The following is a 24,419-nucleotide window of genomic DNA, read 5'->3' as shown; positions in this document are numbered from 1 at the left end:
CAACTCGCAGCTGTCTCCTTAGCTGCATTTGTCTTTGAGAGATTCAGTTGAATTTTACTTTAATTTCTGAGGAGTTTTGCCTGGGTCAGCAGCCAGAATTCTGACTGCAGATCAGCTACCTGCTCCTTCTGAGCTGGACCCTGGTGTTCTGCACCAGGTGGGGCGGGGGTGGGGGGGGCAAGGGCGGGAAGAGAGAGATGGCACAGAGTTCTTTCTGGATCTCGGTAAGAAAGGCCTGACAACAAATAGCATAATAAAATAGCTGTTTTAATAAGATAGAATAAAAAGAGGAATATAGATAGCGAGTAAATCTTACGACCCTTCAGATGCTGGGAACTTCACTTTCATGCAGCATCGGATGGACCCCCAGATGGATTTTCCCACAGCACGCTGCGCAGATCCCTGTCCGTGGAGAAGTCCCTCCTCCCTCCTGTACCATAGTGCCTTTTATCTTGTGTAAAAAACAAAACCATAGATCTTATCCTGACAGGTTGGAATGTTATCTCTGTCGTAACATCCACAGCACAGGCTGGCACAGGGCACTCCAGCAGATTCCCTTACAGTGGCTACTCATGCTAACCTATTGGCTTTTCAAGTATTAAGTACAAGACCCAATAGAGCAGACATGGCCTGCTCAAGATCACTAATTCCTTGAATACAATGTCTTCCACAAGGCTCCCAATATACCTGGCCATAACACAGATACCTCAATGCTGAATAGTCCAGTAAGGGTCTTATAGGCTTAATTCCTTCTTGTTGCCTCTGAAGGGGAAAAAAAACCCAAGGAAACAAAAACATCTAATGCCAGTTTTCCCTTCCTGGAGTTCTGGGTGCTGGGTAGTACTTGGTGCCTATGCTCACGTTCATGAGCATATGCATCATTGCAGATCCCCAAAGGAAAAAAAAGACCTCAAGGCATTTGTGCACGTGCATATCAGAAGACCTGAGTTCTGAGTTTGGAAGCAGTGGACCAAAAATAAAAAATATTATTAAAGCCAAGAGGATGAACACATGCAATATGTTGTGAAACTGCTTTGGAGGCCTGCAGCTGCCCTAGGCAAACTGTAATTGAATATCACTCTTCAGACTCCCTGGGAACTTAGAAGAACAGGCTTTGATCACTAGCTGATGCTGCAGGGTGCTGTGCCCTAACTATTGGTATGGCAACTGCATTTTCTATAAACAGGGAAGTAGGAGCCTGCCTTCTGATCCTAGAAAGCATTTAAATTGTGGAATTATTGTATCCTCTGGCATATTTCTCCCACAACAGTGCTCCTCACAGGGTGGCAAAATGATAGATCAGCAATCAGATTATTTCTTAAAGGGCCATGAGTGTGCTGTTAAGGACTCTGTTGTTTAGGGCTTTTCAAGAATCAATGGATTTGTTTGCAATAGTCGCAAATTAGTGTATCTGAGCTGCTGCTCAGAGGCTAAATTGACCAGGATTGCTGTTAGATGTGTTCCATGATATCTGAGATACTTATCCTGACCTGATCTTGATTCTAATAGTTTTGACTCAGGCAGAGGCATCAAGACAGCTCTTACCTGGCTAAGCTAGTTCTGATGCTCTTTAACTCATCCTCCAAACCCTTACCGTGAAGCTAAATCTCTTAAGACAGTTGAAATGTTTTGCATCTGGATTCAGTTTCTCATTCAACCTAATTGCTTGCTTGGTGACATGAACAAAGTTCTGTTCTGTTGATGTGCAGATTTAATTCAAAGTAGATTTGCATGTTGCCAAGTGGAACAAGTCTGAAACCTGAGATGAGCAGTGTCAGATTTATCTCACACGGACATTCAAAATCAAGCTATTGTAGACTACTTGCTTTTGCTGATCTAAAAAATTCAAGTGAAATTAAGGCATTAAGTCCATATTTATTTTTCTTATTTAAATTAGAAGAAAGCCAATACATACATACATACAAAGTATTTTTAACATCCTCATGTATTGGAATATAACAGTGTTGGAATATAATAAAATATTTTGAATTCCAAGTGTTGGAATATAATAGTGTTGGAAAATATCATGACATAAAATTTATTTAATTTTTTTCTTGCTTGTCATGGTTTAACCCCAGCCAGCAACTAAGCACCACACAGCCACTCACTCACTCCCCCCTGGTGGGATGGGGAAGAGAATCAGAAGGGTAAAAGTGAGAAAGCTCATGGGTTGAGATAAAGAAAGTTTAATAGGTATGGCAAAAGCCACGCACGCAAGCAAAGCAAAACAAGGAATTGATTCACTACTTCCCATCCGCAGGCAGGTATTCAGCCATCTCCAGGAAAGCAGGGCTCCATCATGCGTAGCGGTTACTTGGGAAGACAAACAACATCACTCCGAACGTCCCCCCTTCCTTCTTCTTCCCCCAGCTTTATATGCTGAGCATGACATCATATGGTATGGAATACCCCGTTGGCCAGTTGGGTTAGCTGTCCTGGCTATGCTCCCTCCCAGCTTCTTGTGCACCTGGCAGAGCATGGGAAGCTGAAAAGTCCTTGACCTGTGCAAGCACTACTTAGCAACAACGAAAACATCAGTGTGTTATCAACATTCTTCTCATCCTAAATCCAAAACACAGCACTATACCAGCTACTAGGAAGAAAAATAACTCTATCCCAGCCAAAACCAGGACACTTATCTGTTGTGTGATGCTATCCAAGAGTGAAAAAAAAAAATCAGTTAAAATAACCCTATCAATCCTTGTATTATCCTCAGATGTTCAGTATCTGAATTATCTGACTTAAATGACTGATTTTCTTCATCTGTATTATCAATAGAATATCTTTGTGTCATCTGATTGGCCATGCCTGCAATATTGTATCATTATTCTTCTTCATAGTCTTTATTAGTAATATATTGTCCTGTATGCTGTAGCATAGCAAGAACTATTCAGTTATTGCATCTCTAGGGAGATTAAAAAAAAAAAATCAGATATATGGAAGCTGTAAACAGCCACAGACATCAGGAAGACCAGTGTTGAGAAACTAAACAAGATAACTGGATTTTAAAGAGAGGGCTCTTTTGAGGACTTAAAAAGTTAGATTATGAGTTAGAGACAGTGTGAGCAAAAACGTAAAGCAAAGGAGGATAGGATTTCAGATAGAGCATAGAAGGAAGAAAAATGGAATTGGTATTACGACATCTCTTCAGGACCTGAAGGATAAAGCTGGGGAGATAAATTGGAGGGGGCAGGTTGAGAAAGCAAACTTTAATATAGGAGTAATTTTACCACCCTGGTCTCCTAGTAGTTTATATATAATGCAATCTGTATTATATCGTCATAGTATTACTGATGTGTATTTTGAGCATCTAATTTGAGTATACTCCATGAAATAGTGTTCTGACTATAATCACATTTATTTTCTAAATATAGTAGAACGTGTAACCCTTAAATGCCTGACTTCTCTGCTTGTGCACTCTGTTTTGATTGTGCATAAAAAAAATAAAATAGAAACTAGGATGATCTGGGAGTTTCAAAGTAGAATGTTCTTCATTAGAATCCCATGCTTGACAATAATTTATCAATCAGCAGTCCTGGCTAACCGGGGAGGTCCCAGTTGACTGGAGGTTAGCAAATGGGACGTCCATCTACAAGAAGGGCCGGAAGGAGGGTCCAGGGAACTACAGGCCTGTCAGCCTGACCTCAGTGCCAGGGAAGATTATGGAGCAGATCATCTTGAGCGCCATCACACGGCACGTACGGGACAACCAGGTGATCAGGCCCAGTCAGCATGGGTTTATGAAAGGCAGGTCCTGCTTGACTAACCTGATCTCCTATAATCTTGTGCAACACATCATCCATCAGAAACTGGAGATTTGTTTCTGGGATGTGTTGCATTATCCTGCTGGTAAAGGTTTGGAAGGATGTTCTCTTGGATGTGGCACTTTAGCCTTATTGTAGTAAGTTTCTTCTAATGAAGCACTGTCATTTGAATTAGTTTCATAAATAACTTGTTGTTGGTAACATGAACACACACATATATGAATGTGTGCACGCACACGTTTGCGTGATTTTTAGTACTTTCACTAAAACCTTTTTTAAGGAAAATTGTCTGAATTTACGTCTGCACAAAATTTTAAGACCTAATTATAATAATAGATTTCTATATTATTATCCAAATAGTTTTTAATATTCATTTGCAGATTTATAGTGTGCTGGCAATTAATTTGTTGTATACTACTCATTAATTTACAGAGTGGAAGAACAAATGTCACAATTTGCCTGTTCTTTCTTTTCTTTTTTTTTTTTTTACTACATTGGCCAATGTTGTTTTAAAAAAAAAACAACCCCAAACATTCTTTTGACTTTGATCTTACCCCCAGCAACAATTTTTCAAAATATTATATATCCTAAGTAACAACTGTATGCACAGTTCTAAATGAGATGCTAGTACTCAACAGTGGTGACACCACCATTGATTTGGAGGGCATGGGGGGGAACATTTGGCAAGAAAATATTTTTTTTGTTTTGGTTAATGAGTAAATATCCATTTTCTAAAGTACATTGCGTCAAAATGCTAACCTTGTTTTTTGTTTCTTGTCATTCTGAGTATTTTGTTGTATTAGTTCTAATAACCAAAATCTAATCTGTTCAGTACAGAACAATAAAAAGTATTGTTTGCATTTTAAAACTGTATTTGTTGCATATGATCTATTTTAGTTTTAAAATCATACATGAAATTGACCAATTTTGCTCTTACAATTAAAATGCTAACAAGAATTGGTAACTGCCCAGCTAAAAATCTAGAATCTGAGTGCCTAGAATAATAAGAGAAAAATATGATAAGAAGTTGTCAATATTAAAGCAAGCTGAAGGAAGAAGGCCTTGGGCCTTGTAGTAGGTAGAATGAAACAGCAGATTTGAGTATCTACAATCCTTTCGGTATTAAATTTTCACTAAAATAAAATTACTTGTATCTGAAAACATAGCCTTTCCCCAGCTCTCTTTTTTTTCCCCTGATCAGCTGATGAAGAGACTAGCAGCTCGCTGCTTTGCTGTTTTGTTAATTTTATCCCCATTAACTGTGATTTCCGATAGCTGGCCTGCTGATAGTGGTAAGGTAAATAACCTTTTTCATTGCAGTCTTGAAGGTTCAGTAGAATTACATCACAGGAATGTGTAGGTGTATAAGACATCAAAAGCTGGTGTTCTCTGTATTTCGATGTGCAACTGAATGCTTAAGGAGAGCAATGACATTAACTGTTGACAGCCTTGCATGCTGTATTCATTATTTTTAGCTTCTAAAATTTGTGGAGAAATTTCCTTTTCTTAATTTTTGCTAGCTGCAGTGGTATATGGTGGGTGTCCTGATTTAACCAAATGAATATTAATGAATTTTTGTGCAGTTTTTTCCTTACTTATTCTTCCTAACTCATCAGATCTCAAGCCTTCTTCATAGTGGCTATCTGAATGCTTGAAAGCATGATGGAAATTGTCTTTTGATTATTAAGGCCTTGTTTCAGGCTGTCCCTCAGGATTCTGTGTTCATGTTTGTTCTATGGATTTGCACATTAGAGAATGAATAGGAAACAGATTTTGAAATCCCACTAGTGGTTTTAACATGCCAGGTTGTTTTGTATAGTGAACCAGGTTTTGTTCATAAAATGTTTTTCAAGAGACACTGTATGCAAATGAAATAAATTATGTCTGGACTGTAATCACTCTTTTTATATTGATTGTTATTCTCATATGATCATAAATATTAGTCATGTGTGGTTCTGTAGAGAAATGAAGGTAATTGCCTTATGATTATAGCTCTTTCAGCTATGAGAAATGATTGATTAGTATTTGCATGTATTCAAGGCAATATTGAGAGGCAAGAGGGACAAATATCAACAACAGTTATGTTCCAGAAAGCATTAATCAGAAAGCCTACTTTTAAGATTTTTAATTTTTTTTTTCCTTTTAGTTTCAGTTCTCTTATGGCTCAATATATTTTTTATCTGTTTATGGGATTTTTTCCCCCCAAAGAAAAAAGTTCAGCTTCTTGTTTTTTCACCTGGATCTGTTAGTGTGTGAACAGGTTCCCTTTGTGCCTGGTTTGTTTTCATAGAGATTTTATCTCTCTACCTGGTGCTGCTGGCTCTGGTTAAAAGCACACATTTGCGGGTAATTGAAACTGTTAATTTTTTGTGGCTATGTGTGTGTTTTTTCTTTTTTCATTCTATGATGAGTGCTCTTTACTGTAAAACACTATTGTCAGTGCTTCTGCCTCTTTATTGATTGTTATTCTAAATGAAAATTATACATTTTAGATATGGTTTTAACTGTTAGGTCACTTAAATTCTTTGAAAGAGAAGCTGTCTAGTATGTTCCCTGGAAACATTCAAGGTCAGGTTGGATCTAGTTGAAGATGTCCCTGCTCACTGCAGGGGGGTTGGACTAGATGACCTTTAAAGGTCCCTTCCAACCCAAACTATTCTATGATTCTATGATTCTATGCTACTACATAAAGTGTGTGTGTGTCTGTATGTAAAAAAACATATTAAAAAACTGTAATCTCTTTCATTGGAAGCTGAGCATGGTGTGGACTATCCTGTCTGTAAACATGCACATCAGAGTCTTTCTTTTGAACTACATTCTCTAGGACTGCTACTAAAGTGAACAAATTGATGCAAGCCCTCATATATATGAAATTCAGGATCAGATGAATATGTATTTAGATGGTAGGGTTCTTTACAGAACTAATTTAATTTTAGTGTCTTATTGTTTGTCAGTAACTGAATTTCCTTTTGAAATCTTTTTTATAAATAGACCGAGCATTTAATGTTGAATTATCTATATCTTGTTGCATTGTATTTGGGGGGGGTTTAAACACTTGTTAATTGTCTTTGCATATTTCTCTTTTGGGTTTTTTGGGTTTTTTGGAATCCATGGTTGTCAGGCAATTGAAGACGGCAATTTGGAAGAAATGGAAGAGGAAATCCGGCTTAAAAAACGGAAGAGACGACGAAATTTGGATAAGGATTCTGGGAAAGAGGATGGGGAGAAAGCAAAGAAAAGAAGAGGCAGACCTCCTGCAGAGAAGTTGTCACCCAACCCACCTAAATTGACAAAACAGATGAATGCCATTATTGATACTGTGATAAACTACAAAGACAGGTGAGCTCAGCCTTTTTTGGTTTTGACAAATACTTTCTGGAAACTTAATCCTGTGTAATTTTCAATTGTAGTTATTTATTTATTTATAAATAAAATAATTCCATTTAGGGCCCGATCTTGTAAGTCTTCCTCTACATAGAGGGCTTTTTAAAGGATCTGGTTGATCGAAACTTGTCAAAATGTAATTTAAAAGATGGGCATATCATGTCTGCTTAGAAATGCTACTGTCCTGTTTAGTAGATATATTTCAGTACTGCAGGTTTGGGAAGGGTTTTTCTTTAGCTTAATGGAGTATTCTGTCTTAATAATTATATAAATAATTTTAAATGCGTGGATATAGTTTTGTCAATACAAGTTCTCACCATGAAACTTAAGAATACTCCCAAAATACTTAGGGTTCGCCTGATGAACACTTGACTTTTCAAAGGAAAAACTGTAGAAATACTGAGCACTAGTAGGTTGTTCATAAATGAGACTGAAGCTTTTTTGTCCTTAAAACCCAATTTTCAACACATATATATATGTTTCACATGTTAGACAACTGAACCTCAGGAAGAAATATAACTAACTTCTAATCCAAACTGAAGTTGTGGGATTTTTATTTTGTTGACTTTCCAACTGAAAATCATCTTTTTTATTGAGAACGAACTTGAGAAATGGCTCATCTTCGGCTATTGCTTAATAGAAACTCTGTATCAGGCTTCAGCTATGTGGGGAACTTGTACTCTTTGATCTCAGGTTTCTGATTTACTTAAATTGGTGCAACCTTCCTGTGTAGACATTCCTATTTTGCCATACATTTATTTACTTAAGTTGAATAAGGAGCAGGTGTAAACTAAATCAATATAAAATTCATTCAAAAAGAAGGCGTTTTCACACCAGAGGAGCTGCACTGGTGTAACCTATTTGGTTTCTGAACTGAGTACCTAATTTACTACAATTTTTATATAAACAAGCTTTTCAGAGTGTGTGGCTTCAAATGGCAGGATACATGTTTTCCTTTTTGCAGCTACAGTTTGATCTGTACTTGTACAGGGATAACTTGGGCAATATGCAATAAAGGATTTAGAGTGGTGATACCTTATTTTTTGGGCACATAACTGCAGTGGACTCCAGATCATCCTGTGATCTATAGGTTCTCTTTAGAGTGTGTTGAAAAGTTTATTGCTTCAAAATGGGTTACAAAAAATGAGCACGATGAGCAGGAGCTGCCTAAAAGGTCAGCAACATTCAGTTTGCTGTGGCTTTTAACTAGCAGAAAAGCTGGGAAGAGTGGAGTGTTTTAAATTCAGGCATTCCAATCAGAGCTGCAATCTCTTTCCATTTAGGGTCCCTAGCCTTGGACCTTTTCCAGAAGGCAAGCACTTCTGGTCAGAGCTCCTACTTTTAATTTTAAACATAGCAGGCTTAAGTCACTTCTACCTTCCTCCTATGTATCATAGCTCAGTGGTTAAAGTACTCACTTAAGAAGTATGAGATTTGGGCATTTTGCTTCCTCTGCCCAGTGAGGTTCAAATCTCTATCTCTATCACCCAGGTAACTACTGCACTAAGAGAGATACCACTCCCTCTTCCAGTAATTGAGTTTTTTTAAAAGACAGAATTGGTTGCCAATGTAGAAAGCATATGGAGCCCTAGTCCATTAGGCATTAGAAATGCCTGTGTTGTGGGTTGAGCTTTTGAAGGGAATGAGTTAGGCAGAAGAATGCCAAGTTCCTTTATTTTGATTATGTATGAGCTAGCATCAAACCACTTAGTCATATTAAGGCTGGGAAAGCACAGAAGAGCAAATTTAGGCTCTTAAAAATGTAAAGATTTAAATATTAAAAAGTCTTTGGAGTTATTCCTTTGGATTAGAGGAGCATTTTCAGGATTGGCAGTTTCAGAATGAGTTTTATTTTAGCCATTTGAACCCTTGAATTCGGGGGGGGGGTGTTTTTTCAACTCCGGGGCTTTGGGGCAAGTACAGAGGGACAGGTTCATTAGAAAGGGAGTAGGCCATGCATTTAGTATTTGAATGCTTAAAACTGTTTACATCTTCAACTTAAGTTTTCAGCACTAGTAAATGTTTCATCTCTACTTTATGAAAGTCCAAAGGGTTAATCTAGACCAAAGGGTGATCAGGAGACACCCATCCAAAAGTCTTAGTGGCTCTGGCCTGAGTTGCTTCCTCAAAAGCAAATTTACACTCTTTATTGCAGCTAATAAGCCAGGAGAAAATAAATCAAGAAAAATATTACTAGGAGTAAACTACTAAACATCTCTGTGCTTTCTCTCATGCTTCCCGTCACACTTGAGCTTCTTGTACTCATTGAACCACTTCTCTGTTCTACTTTAAATCTTTCTTTTAAAAAATTTCTTTTTCCATGATGCTTACAAAACTCTTGAATACAAGTTGGCTGCTTATGTATAGAGACCTCTGCATAATGTTGACAAGGGGGAGGAGTCCCTATGTACTTCCTCCACTGTCATGACTTGTCTTAGAGTTCTGTTGTAAGCATTTTGGGGCAGGGACAGTCTTTTTCTTATGTATTCGAACAGCATCCAACAAAACAGGATGGGTTGCCTACATTTAGGATTTCTAAAGGCTATAATAATGCAAATAATAAACCAAAGGTTGAGCTATATAGTTATTAAATTGAGGTCAAAATAAAGTCAAATAGACAAATTAGCAACATTTGAGATAAATATTCAATGTAGTCAAATACAATATATAATTCCTTTAAATCCTGTGACAGGAAATTCAAAGACGTATTTGTAAATCCCAATTAAAGGACTTTACCCAAGGCAGTAAAAGCTAGCTTAGCTGGGTGTATGTTTTAGTACAGAAATCAAATTACTGTTTCTCTCTGCCATGAAAGCTTCCTCCTCAGATTTCCCTACTATATGCAGGGATATTTAGCAACTAGCATGCTTCCTTTTCTTCCCATTCCACATTCCAACATAAGTACAGATTTTAATGAAACATTCCAATAAGTATAAGCTTAGTAGTCTTCACAGAGCAATTTATAGCTGCCAGCTGAGTTTCTCTCAATTGTTTCACAAAACTAGGTAACTCACTAACTTACTTAATGGGAGAGTGCTTCAGTGTTTATGCTGAGATGTTTTTTTTCTGGCACCCTAACTACATGAAGACTTTAAGGGCCTTCTTCCACACACCAGTTTCCTGATATCTGGGGTGTCTCCCAAGTAATAAGGAATCCTCTCTTTCAGAAGCGTTAAATACATTCCTTTCCTTTCTCCTCATGCCCCTCCCCACTGACGGCTTTCAATTTTGTCTGGTAGGGCAGGGATGTTTTAACATTACATTTTCTTCTCTTTATGAATTTAAAAATGTTAGTCTAGGCTCTAAATTCGATAGTTTAGAATACAGAATGAAACTAGAAGCAAGAGAAAACAAGATAAGAAAGCTGGACAAAATCCTCTGACTTCAAGGAAAAAATTTCCTAAGTAAAAGGAAGCTTATGACTGAGAAGGAGAATTTAATTGTATTAACTTTTCTGACTCCTCTTTTTGTTATTGTTGTTGAGATATCATCTGCCAACAGGAAACCTGGTTATAGAAAAAACTTTGAATTAAGTGATCAAGTTCCATAGAACCATAGAATAATTCAGGTTGGAAGGTCCTCAGGAAGTCTTTAGGCCAAATTCCTGCTCAAAGCAGGGTCAGTTATGAGATCAGACCACATTGCTCAGAGCTTGATCCAGTCTTGAAGACCTCTAGGGATGGAGACTGCACAAACTCTCTGGGCAACCTGTTCCACTGTTTGGCTGTCCTTGTGGTGAAAATTTTTTTCCTCATATCCAGTCTGAACCTCCCTTCTTTCAAATTTTGCCCATTGTCTCTCTCATCCTCCTGCTATGCACCGCCGAAGAGCTTGGCTCCATCTTGTTAGTAAATTCTTCGTATGTATTGGGAAGCTACTATCAGGTCTCCTGAAGCCTTCTCTTCTCCAGGCTGAACAAGCCCAGTTCCCTCAGCTTCTCTTCACAGGGCATGTGCTCCAGCCCCGTGACCATCTCGGTGGCCCTCTGCTGAACTCACCCCAGTTCATCAATGTTTTTCCTTTATTGGGGGACCCAAATCCCGATGCAGTCTTCTGGATGTGGTCCAAGGAGTGCTGATTAGAGGGGGATGATCCCTTCCTTCAATCTATTGGCTATGCTCCTGTTAATCCAGCCCAGGATACTGTTGGCCACCTTTGCTGCCAGGGCACACTGCTTGCTCATGTTCAGCTTGTTGTCTACCAAGAATCCCAGATCTTTTTCAGCAGAGCTGCTCCCCAGCCAGTCAGTCCCCAGCCTGTATCATTATAAGGTGTTCTTCCTTCCCAGGTGCAGGACTTGGCACTTGTCCTTGTTGAATTTCATAAGGTTCCTGTTGGCCTATTCCTCCAGCCTGTCTAAGTCCCTCTGGATGGCAGTCCTGCCCTAGAGTATATCAACTGGAAGCCAACTCCACCCCACCTCCCCAGCTTGGTGTCATCTGAAAACTTGCTGAGAGCACACTCCGTTGCCTCCTCCAGGTCATTGATAAAGATGTTAAACAGGACAGGTCCCAGGATAGACTCTACTTGTTACCAGCCTCCAGGTACAGTAACCATTAATCTTCTGAGCCTGATCATCCAAGCAGTTTTTTACCCATCTGGTTGTCCACTCATCCAGACCATAATGTACTTACTTGGATACAAGAATATTGTGGGACACAGTGTCAAAAGCTTTGCTAAAGTCAAGGTAAATAACATCCAGTGTTCTCCCCTCATCCACAAATCCAGTCATTTTATCATAGGAGGCAATCAGGTTGGACAGGTATGACTTGCTCTAGGTAAATCCATGCTGACTCTTACCAGTCACTACCTTCTCCTTCATGTGCCCAGAAATGTGTTTCAAGAGGACTTGTTCCATGATTTTCCCAGGGACTGAAGTGAGACTGACTGTCCTTTTGGCCTTTTGAGGGATTGGGTTCATCATCTTTCTCCAGCCGTCGTGGACCTCCCCCAGTCTCCATGACTTTTCAAAGATGATAAAGAGTGTCCTCATGGTGACATCAGCCAGCTTTTTCAGCATCTTCAGGTGCATCCCATCTGGTCCCATGGACTTGTATGGGTCAAGTTCTCTCAAGTAATCCCTGACTCTCTCCCTGTTGGTTGTTCTCCTCTTTGAATCCTTCATCTAAGCACAAAGGCCTAGGAGACCTTGTTGGTGAAGGCTGAGACAAAGAAGACATTGAGTACCTTAGTCTTATATTTGTCCACTCCATTGAGCAATGGTCCTACATTTTCCTTGTTCAGCCTTTTACTACTAATGTAGCGGTAAGAAGCTCTTTTTGTTGTCCTTGGTGCCCCTTGCAAGCATCAACTCTAGGTGAATTTTGGCTTTCCTATTACCACCCCTGCTTGCTTGGGCAATATTTCAAAATTCATCCTTTGAAGTCTGTCCTCGCTTCCACCTTCTGCATGCGTCCTTTCTGTATTGGAGCTCAGTTGCGAGTTCCCTGTTCAGCCAAGTCGGTCTCCTGATATGTCTGCTTGATTTTCTGAGCATCAGAATGGATCTTTCTAGCACTTGGAGGAGGTTGCCAGCCTGCCAGCTTTCCTGAGCTCCTTTGCTTTTCAGAGCTGACTCCTAAGTGATCCCACCTACCAGTTCCCTGAATAAGCCCAAGTCTGCCCTCCTGAAGTCCAGGGTCTGTACTCTGTTTCATTCCTCACTCCTCTCAGGATCTTAAACTTCACGATTTCATGGTCGCTACAGCCAAAGCTGCCATTTTATCATATCCCTGAATATTTCTTCCTTGTTCATGAGTAGCAGAACCAGGAGAGCGTCACCACTGGCTAGCCCCTCTAGTACCTGTATCAAGTAGTTATCACTGGCACTCTCCAGAAACCTGGATTGCTTGTGTTGCTCTGTGTTGCCCTTCTAGCAGATGTCAAGGCAATTAAAGCCCCCCCTCAAGAACCATGGCCTGAGATCTGGAGACTTCCTCAAATTGTTTAAAGAAGACTTTGTCCGCTTTCTCACCCTGATCAGGTGGTCTGTGACAAACTCCCACCATGAGGTCACCCTTACCATCCTCTCCTCTGTTCCTGACCCACAAGCTCTCAACCATCCTGTTTCCCATTCCATAGAACTCCATACATTTGAGCTACTCATTCACATAGAGGGCACCCCCCTCCCAGTCTTCCCTGCCTGTGTTTCCTAAAGAGCCTGTATCCATCCATCACAGAGCTCCAATCACGCAAACTCTCCCATCACGTCTCAGTTATTCCAGTGATGTCATAGTTCTGCATCCACATGTGGAGCTCTAATTTCTCCTGCTTATTTCCCAGGCTGTATGCATTTATGCACATATACTTGAGGTGGGTCTCCTTTCACCCTGTTTTATTGTTCCCGAGGTCTCTCTTTGTATCTGTTGCCCTGCACCCTTTGCTTTCCACCCCATTCACCATTTCTTCACTTAACTGTGGGTTGTAATCTTCTAACCCTGATGTCTGCAGTTTAAAGCTCTCCTCACCAGGTTGGTCAACCTGTTGGCAAAGATGCTCTTTCCCAACTTTTGAGAGAGGAGAGAGAGAGGAAGAGAGAGACAGAGAGAATAGAGGTTGGTCATTCCTGCTATTAATGCTAATTGGAGAACACTTTATTTTGTACAGGTGTGTATTTATTGGGTAATATTTTTTTAATATGTAAATAGCTATTATTGACTATGTTATCTACTAGGCTCTAAAGTTATAAACTAAAAGCTACAAAGGGAAGGATGAGGAAATCATATTATGACATTATACACTAGAAGCTACAAGGTGAAGGATGAGGAGAAAAAGGAAGAAAAGGGTGATTCACATGTCAAGAGCAATCACTTTCCACAAGAAACCCAACATGACAGTGGTTTAGCATCTGCCAGTGCAAGGCTGTGAGAAAAGAGCACTTGGGACATGAGAGTAAGGGCACTGCCACAGCAACCTTGGGGGTGTATAGATGAAAGGTTAAAGAGGTGAGAGTGAAAGGTAGGCTGCAGAACTGGAAATGAAAGGCCCTCAGTATTACACAGGGTAAGACATCTAAGGCCCCATGAAACACTCAAGCATGTCCAAGAGTCGGACAAGCCTCCATGGTCTCTCTGCAACATCCCAGATCCAAGTGCCTGGTAAGAAGCAAACCTCCTGAGACATCAGGTCAGGTTGGCAGATGGGTGCCTCTATTACATGCAATATCAACCTCCTTTGCTTCTTTGTGCAGACACTTGGTTGAGGTTTAGTTGGCTCTGACACCTTCCCTGAATGTGGTTCTTCTTCACCTGTTGCCAGGGCATTGTACCTGTTCTGTAACTGCAGAACCAGAGGTGGAGAAGAAGCCTTAGATGTGTTGCCAGAAGTGATAACTTTCCAGCCTCCCCCATCTTGGGAGTTTCCATCCACCATTTCTTTGAGGGTAGTCTCTATCTGTCCCTCCTTCCTTGCAACGTAGGGCTTGGGTTCTTGGCTCTGTAGAGTCTCTGCAAAGACCCTGTCAATATCCTGCTCATTCTACCTGATGGTGCGCAGCCTTCTCACCTCCTCTTGCAGCTCCTTCATCTGATGATTCAGTGCTTCAACTAGAACACACCTCCCAATTGTCTCTAGCACATTAGAGGCCTCAATGCAGACAGAATTCCTAAGGGTGGATGCCGGCATCCATGTCTCTGGCTTCAGGGAGTGCCTGGGGCCTCCTTCTGGGGCTGGAGACACCCAGAGTCCTGGATGGTAGCATTCTCCCTTAGGCCCAAGTGCAAGGTCCTGCATCTAGGTCGGGGCAATCCCTAGTATCAATACAGACTGAGGGATGAATGGCTTGAGAGCAGCCCTGCGGAGAAGGACTCGGGGATACTGGTGGATGAAAAATGGGACATGAACCGGCAATGTGTGCTCGCAGCCCAGAAAGCCAACCGTATCCTGGGCTGCATAAAAAGAAGCGTGGCCAGCGGGTCAAGGGAGGTGATTCTCCCCCTCTACTCCACTCTTGTGAGACCCCACCTGGAGTGGGGTCCAGCTCTGTGGTCCCCAGTACAGGAAAGACATGGACCTGTTGGAGTGGGTCCAGAGGAGGGCCACGAAAATGATCAGAGGGCTGGAACAGCTCTCCTATGAGGAAAGGCTGAGAGAGTTGGGGTTGTTCAGCCTGGAGAAGAGAAGCCTCCGGGGAAACCTTATTGTAGCCTTTCAATACTTAAAGGGGGCTTATAAGAAAGATGGAGAGAGATTTTTTTACCAAGGCCTGTAGTGACAGGACAAGGGGCAACAGTTTTAAACTGAAAGAGGGTAGATTTGGATTGGACATAAGGAAGAAATTTTTTTACGATGAGGGTGGTGAGACACTGGAACAGGTTGCTCAGAGAAGTTGTGGATGCCCCATCATTGGAAGTGTTCAAAGTCAGGTTGGACGAGGCTTTGAGCAACCTGATCTAGTGAAAGATGTGCCTGTCCATGGCAGGGGGGTTGGAACTAGATGATCTTTAAGGTCCCTTCCAACCCAAACCATTCTATGATTCTATGGTTCTGTGATTCTGTCTGGGACAGTTGAAATGTTTTTCTCAAGGAAGACAGCAGTCTTGTGGGAAACAGCTGCAGCTCTAACTGAATGAAGCAGAATAATTATAAAGCCTATCCTCTAGATAGCATGAGGAAAAAGTCTAATTATAAAACTATCTGTTAGAGAGTAAGAAGTATAGGGGGAAAGTGAGAATTGCTAAGTCAGGTGAATTAAAATTTGCAAAGAACGTTAAAACACATAGACAAAGGCTCTTCAGCTGTATGAATAAAAAGAGAATGAGGAAAGACATAGAGCTATCATGCATTGTTGATGGCATAGAGATTAAATAAAGATTACATAGTTATAATTCTGAAGTTATACTTTTCAGTAAGGATGATGATATGAAAGGGAGGATGAGTGGTGGTAGTGAGAAGATAGATATTAAAATTGCCATCTACAAGAGGGAAGCAAAAGGTCAAGCAATTAAAGCACTCAGTTGTGGGGACGAGTCAAATAATATAAATCCCAGGATTTTGAAGGAATTGATATATCTAGTCAGTGGTCTAATAGCCAGATAGGTTGTGCCAGACTAACATGATAACTCATTTTGTAGATGAAAGATATTTTATCAAAGGGAACGTGGTAAATTTAATATAGATGGATTTTAGCAAAGCATTTGATATGATACCACAAGAAAATTGTTAGTTAAGATGAAAAAAAGAGGAGTGTAATGCAATATTTCCAAGATGTATGAGGACTTGGATAAAGATGTGACTAAAAGCAATGTTGAAAGAGGAACCATTAGGCTGGAAGGAAGATAACACTGAAGTTCTTGAAAGATTTGTGTTGGGATGGATTGTAATATATTAATGATATTCATTTAATATCCACCTGATCATGGGCCTGATCCATTATATGAAAAATCAAGCTTAGTTGTGAAGTCTTGGCTAGCAGGGGACAAAGGACAAGAAAGAAACAGTTCTGTAAAGTAAAGCCCATCTTTTCACAGGGAAAAACTACTCAACTCACATGGTTTAAACCAAATCAGGTGGTTTATTGATTTGTTAGCAACACATGATTAATTTGCAATCAGTGAACTACATTCAGGATCCATATCAGCAATACAACAGAAAAAACACAATACCAAACACACACAAAAGTTCAGTAAACACCTACACCTGAACACCTAAAACCCTTCTGTAACTAATCCCAAAATAATCCCATGAGCGCGTACATACACGCACGCGCGCACACACACACACACACAAAGAGGCAGTGTGAGTTACAAACACATACCCCCTTCTGGGAGCATGTGTTTCCCTAATTGCACACCCCTTCTGTGGGAGATGTGGGTGCTCCATCTTTAGGTGTGCCTGTGCTACTCCCTACAACCCACTCATCCACATGCTGGTGAGAAAGCCCCCCCATGAGGTCACCTATGCACACCTGAAGGGTGCACCCTATGCTGTCAGCCCACTGGTTGGATGCAGGCTATTCACAGCATCCCACAGGAAGTAGGCTGCTCTGCCAGGTCTAAACAGAGGTTGAGATGCTGGAGGGGGCACATCTGGCAGTATCAAACACAATTTTGAAACTTGCTGTTTCCAGTCCAAGGCCTCTCCTCCCTTGTTTCAGATTTTCATGCTGCTTCTATTCTTTTCAAGCTGACTCCTCCTTTGTTTCAGAAATCTCTTGGTAATTAATTCCCAGGTTACTGTTTAATCCAGCTGATGGTTATTTTTCTCTTTAACATGATCAGTTTGGGGCAAATGCCCTCTCAATCACACTTCCATTCATTCCAGGTAACACCCACCAGGTTATATCATTCCTACACCCTGTGCTTGTAATATTGCCCCTATTAGTTTGCAATACATATTCTGATTTTACTTCTGCACGGGTGATGTTTCCCTCCTCTATAATTTCAGCTGGTGACATTTGAACTAAAAGCAAATCCATCTATACGGGGTATCACTTTTCATGTTGTTTGTGGACACTGCCACTTTCTATCCCCATTGTCGTGGTTTAACCTGGCAGGCAGCCAAATACCACGCAGCCGCTCGCTCACTCCCCCCCCCCCCCACAGCGGGGCGGGGAGAGAATCGGAAGGGTGACAGTGAGGAAACAAACTCGTGGGTTGAGATAAAGATAGTTTAATAGAACAGAAAAGAGAAAATAATAATAATAATAATAAATAATATATATGAGTGATGCACAATGCAATTGCTCACCACCCACGCTGACCGATAACCAAGTAGCGATCGCTACTTCCTGGATCATGCCTACCATTCATATACTGAGCATGACGTCACATGGTATGGAATACCCCGTTGGCCAGCTGGGCTAGCTGTCCTGGCTGTGTTCCCTCCTCCCAGTCTTGGGAGGGTAGTAGCTTGGTAGCTTCCTGGAGGGTAGTTGTCCTTGACAAGATACTTAGCAACAACTGAAAACATCAGTGTGTTATCAACATTCTTCTCATACTAAATCCAAAACACAGCACTAGGAAGAAATTTTAACTCTATCCCAGCCGAAACCAAGACAGTATCCACCCCTTATTCTACACCATTTACGTCATGCTTAGATTTCAGAATTTCTAATACATTCTAATTAATCACCATCACCTCTCTCGTCTTTCTATTTATATATACACAGATATCATTCCCTTAGTCTATGGGCCATCCCTCTAAAATGTCCATTGAGTTCATTTAGTCCATGACTTTGGGCTCCATCTGTCATAACAGTCTTTCAGGGCAGGAGAGATGATCTGTGGTGTTGGGCTGTTGCATCCTGAAGCCAGTTCTCATTTCGGTACTGCTGCGCTCGTCCAGTTCTATCATCGTTGCACTTTGCTTGGTTTCATTGGAATTAGTTCGTTCTTCATTAATCCGGGTGATTTTGCTGCTATAGCACTATAGAGATAATGATGATATACAATATCATATAAAAATTAACATCATACAATTCAGTTCATTGGCTATTTTCACCCAAAATTAAATTCCCTTGAGGTACACACCCGACTTCCCCATCCTTTCGCATCGCCCACCAAGTGCACCCAGGTCCTTGAGCAAAAGCAATCCCACGGATGGGTTTTCCCTAGCCAGAGGCAGGAGTAACCCAAACTGTTTTCCCCAGCATATTTTTTATGTGCACGACAGGGACTTTATCTCCATCTACAGTACGTAAGGGTTTGGATTGGGCAGGGCCAACTCGAGTGACAGATCCCCTGGCGTTGACTAACCAGGTGGCTTTTGCTAAATGTGTGTCCCAATGCTTGAATGTACCACCACCCATTGCCCTCAGCGTAGTCTTTAGCAGTCCATTGTATCGTTCGATTTTCTCAGAGGCTGGTGCGTGATAGGTAATGTGATATACCCACTCAATGCCATGCTCTTTGGCCCAGGTGTCTATGAGGGTGTTTCGGAAATGAGTCCCATTGTCTGACTCAATTCTTTCTGGGGTGCCATGTCGCCATAGGACTTGTTTTTCAAGGCCCAGGATGGTGTTCCGGGCAGTGGCATGGGGCAGAGGATATGTTTCTAGCCATCCGGTGGTTGCTTCCACCATGGTGAGCACATAGCGCTTGCCGTGGCGGGTTTGTGGGAGTGTGATATAATCCATCTGCCAGGTCTCCCCATATTGATATTTCAACCATCGTCCCCCATACCAAAGAGGCTTTACTCGCTTGGCTTGCTTGATTGCAGCGCATGTTTCACATTCATGGATAACCTGTGCAATAGCGTCCATGGTCAAGTCCACTCCTCGATCACGAGCCCATCTATATGTTGCATCTCTTCCTTGATGGCCTGAGGTGTCATGGGCCCAGCGAGCTATGAATAATTCGCCCTTATGTTGCCAGTCCAGATCCACCTGAGCCACTTCAATCTTAGCAGCCTGGTCCACCTGCTGGTTGTTTTGATGTTCTTCAGTGGCCCGACTCTTGGGTACGTGAGCATCTACGTGACGTACTTTTACAGCCAGGTTCTCTACTCGGGCAGCAATATCTTGCCACAATGTGGCGGCCCAGATGGGTTTACCTCTGTGCTGCCAGTTGTTCTGCTTCCACTGCTGCAACCACCCCCACAGGGCATTTGCCACCATCCATGAGTCAGTATAGAGATAAAGTACTGGCCATTTTTCTCGTTCAGCAATGTCCAAGGCCAGCTGGATGGCTTTCACCTCTGCAAACTGGCTCGACTCACCTTCTCCTTCAGCAGTACTAGCATGTCCGGCACGGCAGCACTCGGTGGCGGCGTGACCTCGTTCAGGCCACGATAGTCTACTGTTAGTCTCCAGTCTCGATTAGAGTTTCTCACTGGCCATATGGGACTGTTAAAGGGTGAGCGAGTCTTGCTGATCACTCCTTGGCTCTCCAGTCGACGAATCAGCTTATGGATGGGGATCAGGGAGTCTCGGTTGGTGCGATATTGCCGCCGGTGCACTGTTGTGGTAGCAATTGGTACCTGCTGTTCTTCAACCCTCAGCAACCCCACAATAGAATGGTCCTCCGAGAGACCAGGCAAGGTGGACAGCTGTTTAATTTCCTCCGTCTGCAGGGCAGCTATACCAAAAGCCCACCGATACCCTTTTGGGTCCTTGAAATACCCTCTCCTGAGGTAGTCTATGCCAAGGATGCACGGAGCCTCTGGGCCAGTCACAATGGGGTGCTTCTGCCACTCCTTCCCCGTTAGGCTCAGTTCGGCCTCCAATACAGTTAACTCTTGGGATCCCCCTATCACTCCAGAAATACAAATGGGTTCTGCCCCTTTATAGCTTGATGGCATCAGGGTGCACTGTGCACCGGTGTCTGCGAGAGCCTTATATTCTTGTGGCTCTGATGTGCCAGGCCATCGAATCCACACAGTCCAGTAAACCCGGTTGTCCCTTTCCTCCACCTGGCTGGAGGCAGGGCCCCTCTAGTCCTGGTCATAGTATCCGTTTCTCACTTCTTGTAAATGCGAGTTAAGAATTTCTTCATTACAGTCCAAAGTAAGATCAGCCCTTCTACTCTGTCTGGGGAACTGTTCACTGGAAACTGGACCCTCACGAGACATGTTTTTACTGGAAACTGGAGCAGCATTTTTCCTGGGAGAACCCCCTTGTGTCATTGTTTTTCCTTGCAACTCACGTACCTGTGCCTCTAGGGTCAAGGTAGGTTTTCCATCCCACTGCCTCATGTCCTCTCCGTGGTCACGCAGGTAAAACCACAGGGTGCCCTGTGGTGTGTACCTTCTATATCTTCTCTCTTGAGCAGTAGGACGCTGACTCCTAATGGCTGAGATACTGGTCCGTACAGGTGGAGAGTAGGACATATCCTCTTCGAGTTGCTGGACCTTCCGGGACAGTTTCTCCACAGCCGAGACAAGGGAGGAGGAGACATTTTCTTCGAAATCCCAGAGTCTGCTAACCACGACATCCACCGTTGGTGCTTCTTCCTCTTTCCAGGAAAATGTTGCCAACGAACTGGCATACGACGCTGGTGCGCTCCGTACCAACTTCGCCACATGGGTCGCGTGCACTGGACTTCATCTGGATCTTTGGGCATTTGGTCTTTGTCCAGGTCACTATAAACCACCTCCAGCACGCCTAATTCTCTCAGGTACTGGATACCTCTCTCCATAGTGGTCCATTTGCCTAGGCGATATATAACATCTTCCTTGAAGGGGTACCTTTCCTTCACGCCTGACAGCAGTCGCCTCCAGAGGCTGAAGGCCTGTGCCCCTTTTCCCATTGCTTTGTCAATGCCCCCTTCCCTAGCAAGGTATCCCAGCTGTTTGGCTTCCTTCCCCTCTAATTCCAGGCTACTGGCCCCATTATCCCAGCATCGGAGCAGCCAGGTAACAATATGCTCACCTGGACGACGGCTGAAATCTTTCCGCATATCTCGCAGCTCACTCAGGGATAGGGATCGGGTGGTTTCCGTCTCGTTTATGAGTTCTTCCTCTTCCTCCTCCCCTCCTCGTGATGGCCCTGCTTTTCCATCATCCTTTTCTAAATGACCTGACCTCCGCTTCAAAGATTTCTTCTTCTGTACAGGGGCGATGGATACCAGCAAGGGTTGGTCTTCTGGTTCAGCTGTAGTACCTGTTGCTGTGGTTTGGGTAGCTGCAGTGCCTGTCGTGGGGGTTGGAGTAAATGCGGTGACTGTTGCCGGGGTTTGAATAGCCACAGTGCCTGTCGTGGGGGTTGAAGTAGCCACACTGTCATGGGGGTTGAAGTACCTGCAGTGCCTGTTGAAGTACCTGCAGTTTAATAGAACAGAACTGCAGGTTGAAGTACCTGCAGTTTAATAGAACAGAAAAGAGAAAATAATAATAATAATAATAAATAATATATATAAAATGAGTGATGCACAATGCAATTGCTCACCACCCGCGCCGACCGATAACCAAGTAGCGATCGCTACTTCCTGGATCACGCCTACCATTCATATACTGAGCATGACGTCACATGGTATGGAATACCCCGTTGGCCAGCTGGGCTAGCTGTCCTGGCTGTGTTCCCTCCTCCCAGTCTTGGGAGGGTAGTAGCTTGGTAGCTTCCTGGAGGGTAGTTGTCCTTGACAAGATACTTAGCAACAACTGAAAACATCAGTGTGTTATCAACATTCTTCTCATACTAAATCCAGAACACAGCGCTAGGAAGAAATTTTAACTCTATCCCAGCCGAAACCAAGACACCCCATACATCTCACAATTGCTTAAACTAATCATATCAGCTTGTTGTATACCAGAACTGTTGGGTGTAACACTGCACCATTGTGAATTTAAAGACATTGTGGGCCAGTTTCATTGTTCTGCATCAAAGCGTTTTTAACCAACATTGTTGGAGGTTTAACTGTCTTTTTCCTGCACATCTTATTTTCCAGAACCATCCTGTTGACCCCAATCTTTTAATCCATTGCAGCTGACAACTGCCTTGTTTCAAAGATAAAGAGGGTGTCTTATCTTTTCCTAGTAATCAGTCCATTTCCTTCTGCTACCACCCCATCTGTACTTGAGACATCAATGCTTGCGTTTCCATATTGAGTTGCTGTGGTATTATATAACATGTTAAGTTCTTTAAAGAATCATTTATTGTTCCTGCCAAACCAAAACCTGCTGTTGCGGTGGCATTAAACAATTTTTGTTCCAATGCAAATTCTAGTTTTACGGCTTGCACACCTCCTTGCAAAGCAACCCTGCTTGATTCTATCCACATGCCTATAAATTTTACTGCATCTTGGAGTTGGGCTTGGAGGCTTCCCATTTGGGTTCCTATGCTTAGACTTTCTAAAACACTGAGTGTACCTGACAGGTCTCTTGCTTTTCATAAAATCCCCTGGCCTTTCATCATTGCCCATAATGCTTTATTTGTGAGATCATGACATTATTATGGTTTTGTTAAATTTCATTTGAATAATATATTCACTCTAAGGGCCCTCACCTCTTTCTTTTCCTAACAAAAATGATTGTCAGGTGTTTACATTAGTCTTGTTAACGTCAGTTTCCGGAACGTAATATACTGTAGTCAAATTGACCCAAGTTTTGTTGCATTGGCCCAATATTGCCCTATCAAGCTATCTCCTAAATCTAAATAAACGGTGTTATTTAACTGGTTTTCCGTAAACACATTTCCCTTTTGACACTGTTGGTTGTTTTTCCTATATTACCAAATTATTCCTGATTTACTGTTGGTGCCTAATTCTGCATTGTTGGTGGTTCCTCCACTTAGGGAAATGTTGCATCCTTTGCCTGATTCCCATACCACCCCTACTTCTTATGAAAGTTATCTCATTCTGACAATTCTATCTTTGGTACTTGAGATGGTGGTCAAAGTGATGTTCTCTGTGGCTTCAGTTTTGATTGATTGTTCAAAAATGGTTGCGTTATTCCATCCAGTTGTGGCGTTGGATGATTCAGCAATATATATCCCCCATGTGAAGCTGAACAGTATCACCCAGGAAGTGGCCATTTTGGTTTCTCTGTTATACCTGTAAAGACAGAAACAAAAACCTGCCTCCCCTTTTTCCCTGGTAACTGTTACAGTAAAGTCTTTTAGCTTAGGGGCCATATGAGGTCATTCGGACACACCCTGAGATGGATCTTGTGGACCCTGGGATATTATTTGGGTCCAAACAACTGCCATATTGCACTCTTCATCTTCATGCTTACTTGATTCCCAGATGACTCCATCCCATGTTTCTGGATCCCAATCCTCACTCTGAACTGCCATTAAGTCTTCCAAATCCTGTTTCCCTTTGTTCTTTTTCCTGTGAATGTGTTCTGCCTTTTGTGCAGCCATCACCACTGCCACCTGCACTAGCTTCTGAGCCTGCTGAGCATTCTTAGCTTCAGCACTCTTGGCAGCCTGTTGCAAACACTTTATCCTTTCTTTATAATCAGCAACTAGTTCCTTCACTTTCCAACTCTCATCCTCCTGATCACCTTCTACAACAAAGTAACATCTTCTGTTGACATGGGGACAGTAGTGGATATTGTTTACCTGGACTTCAGCAAAGCATTTGACCCTGTTTCCCACAGCCTTCTCCTGGACAAACTGGCAAGATACAGACTGGATGGGTGGTCTGTGAGATGGGTAGGAAATTGGCTAACAGGCCGCACTCAGAGGGTGCAGAGGGTGGTGATCAATGGTTTTTACTCAGGCTGGCAGCCTATCACAAGTGGGGTCCCCCAGGGATCGATACTTGGGCCCCACATGTGGCCAGCAGGAGTAGGGAGGTGATCGTGCCCCTGTACTCGGCACTGGTGAGGCCGCACCTCGAATATTGTGTTCAGTTTTGGGCCCCTCACTACAAGAAGGACATGGAGGTGCTGGAG

The 24,419-nt window shown here is 42.3% G+C and overlaps 1 protein-coding gene across 1 annotated transcript in view; it reads left to right on the top strand.

The window, feature by feature from the left end:
* The first annotated feature begins 4,968 nt into the window (after nucleotides 1-4,968).
* Nucleotides 4,969-24,419, top strand: part of LOC142074706 (SWI/SNF-related matrix-associated actin-dependent regulator of chromatin subfamily A member 2-like) — a 58,725-nt gene continuing 39,274 nt past the window's right edge. The window contains exons 1-2 of the mRNA XM_075135510.1: nucleotides 4,969-5,061; nucleotides 6,886-7,103. Coding sequence (XP_074991611.1) covers nucleotides 4,969-5,061; nucleotides 6,886-7,103 — 311 coding nt within the window. The remainder of the gene's footprint in view (nucleotides 5,062-6,885; nucleotides 7,104-24,419) is intronic.

The sequence above is a fragment of the Calonectris borealis genome, chromosome W, assembly GCF_964195595.1.
Source record: "Calonectris borealis chromosome W, bCalBor7.hap1.2, whole genome shotgun sequence".
In the NCBI taxonomy this organism is placed as follows: domain Eukaryota; kingdom Metazoa; phylum Chordata; class Aves; order Procellariiformes; family Procellariidae; genus Calonectris; species Calonectris borealis.
The sequence above is the reverse complement of the archived record's forward strand: the minus strand, read 5'-3'. Positions and strand labels throughout refer to the sequence as shown.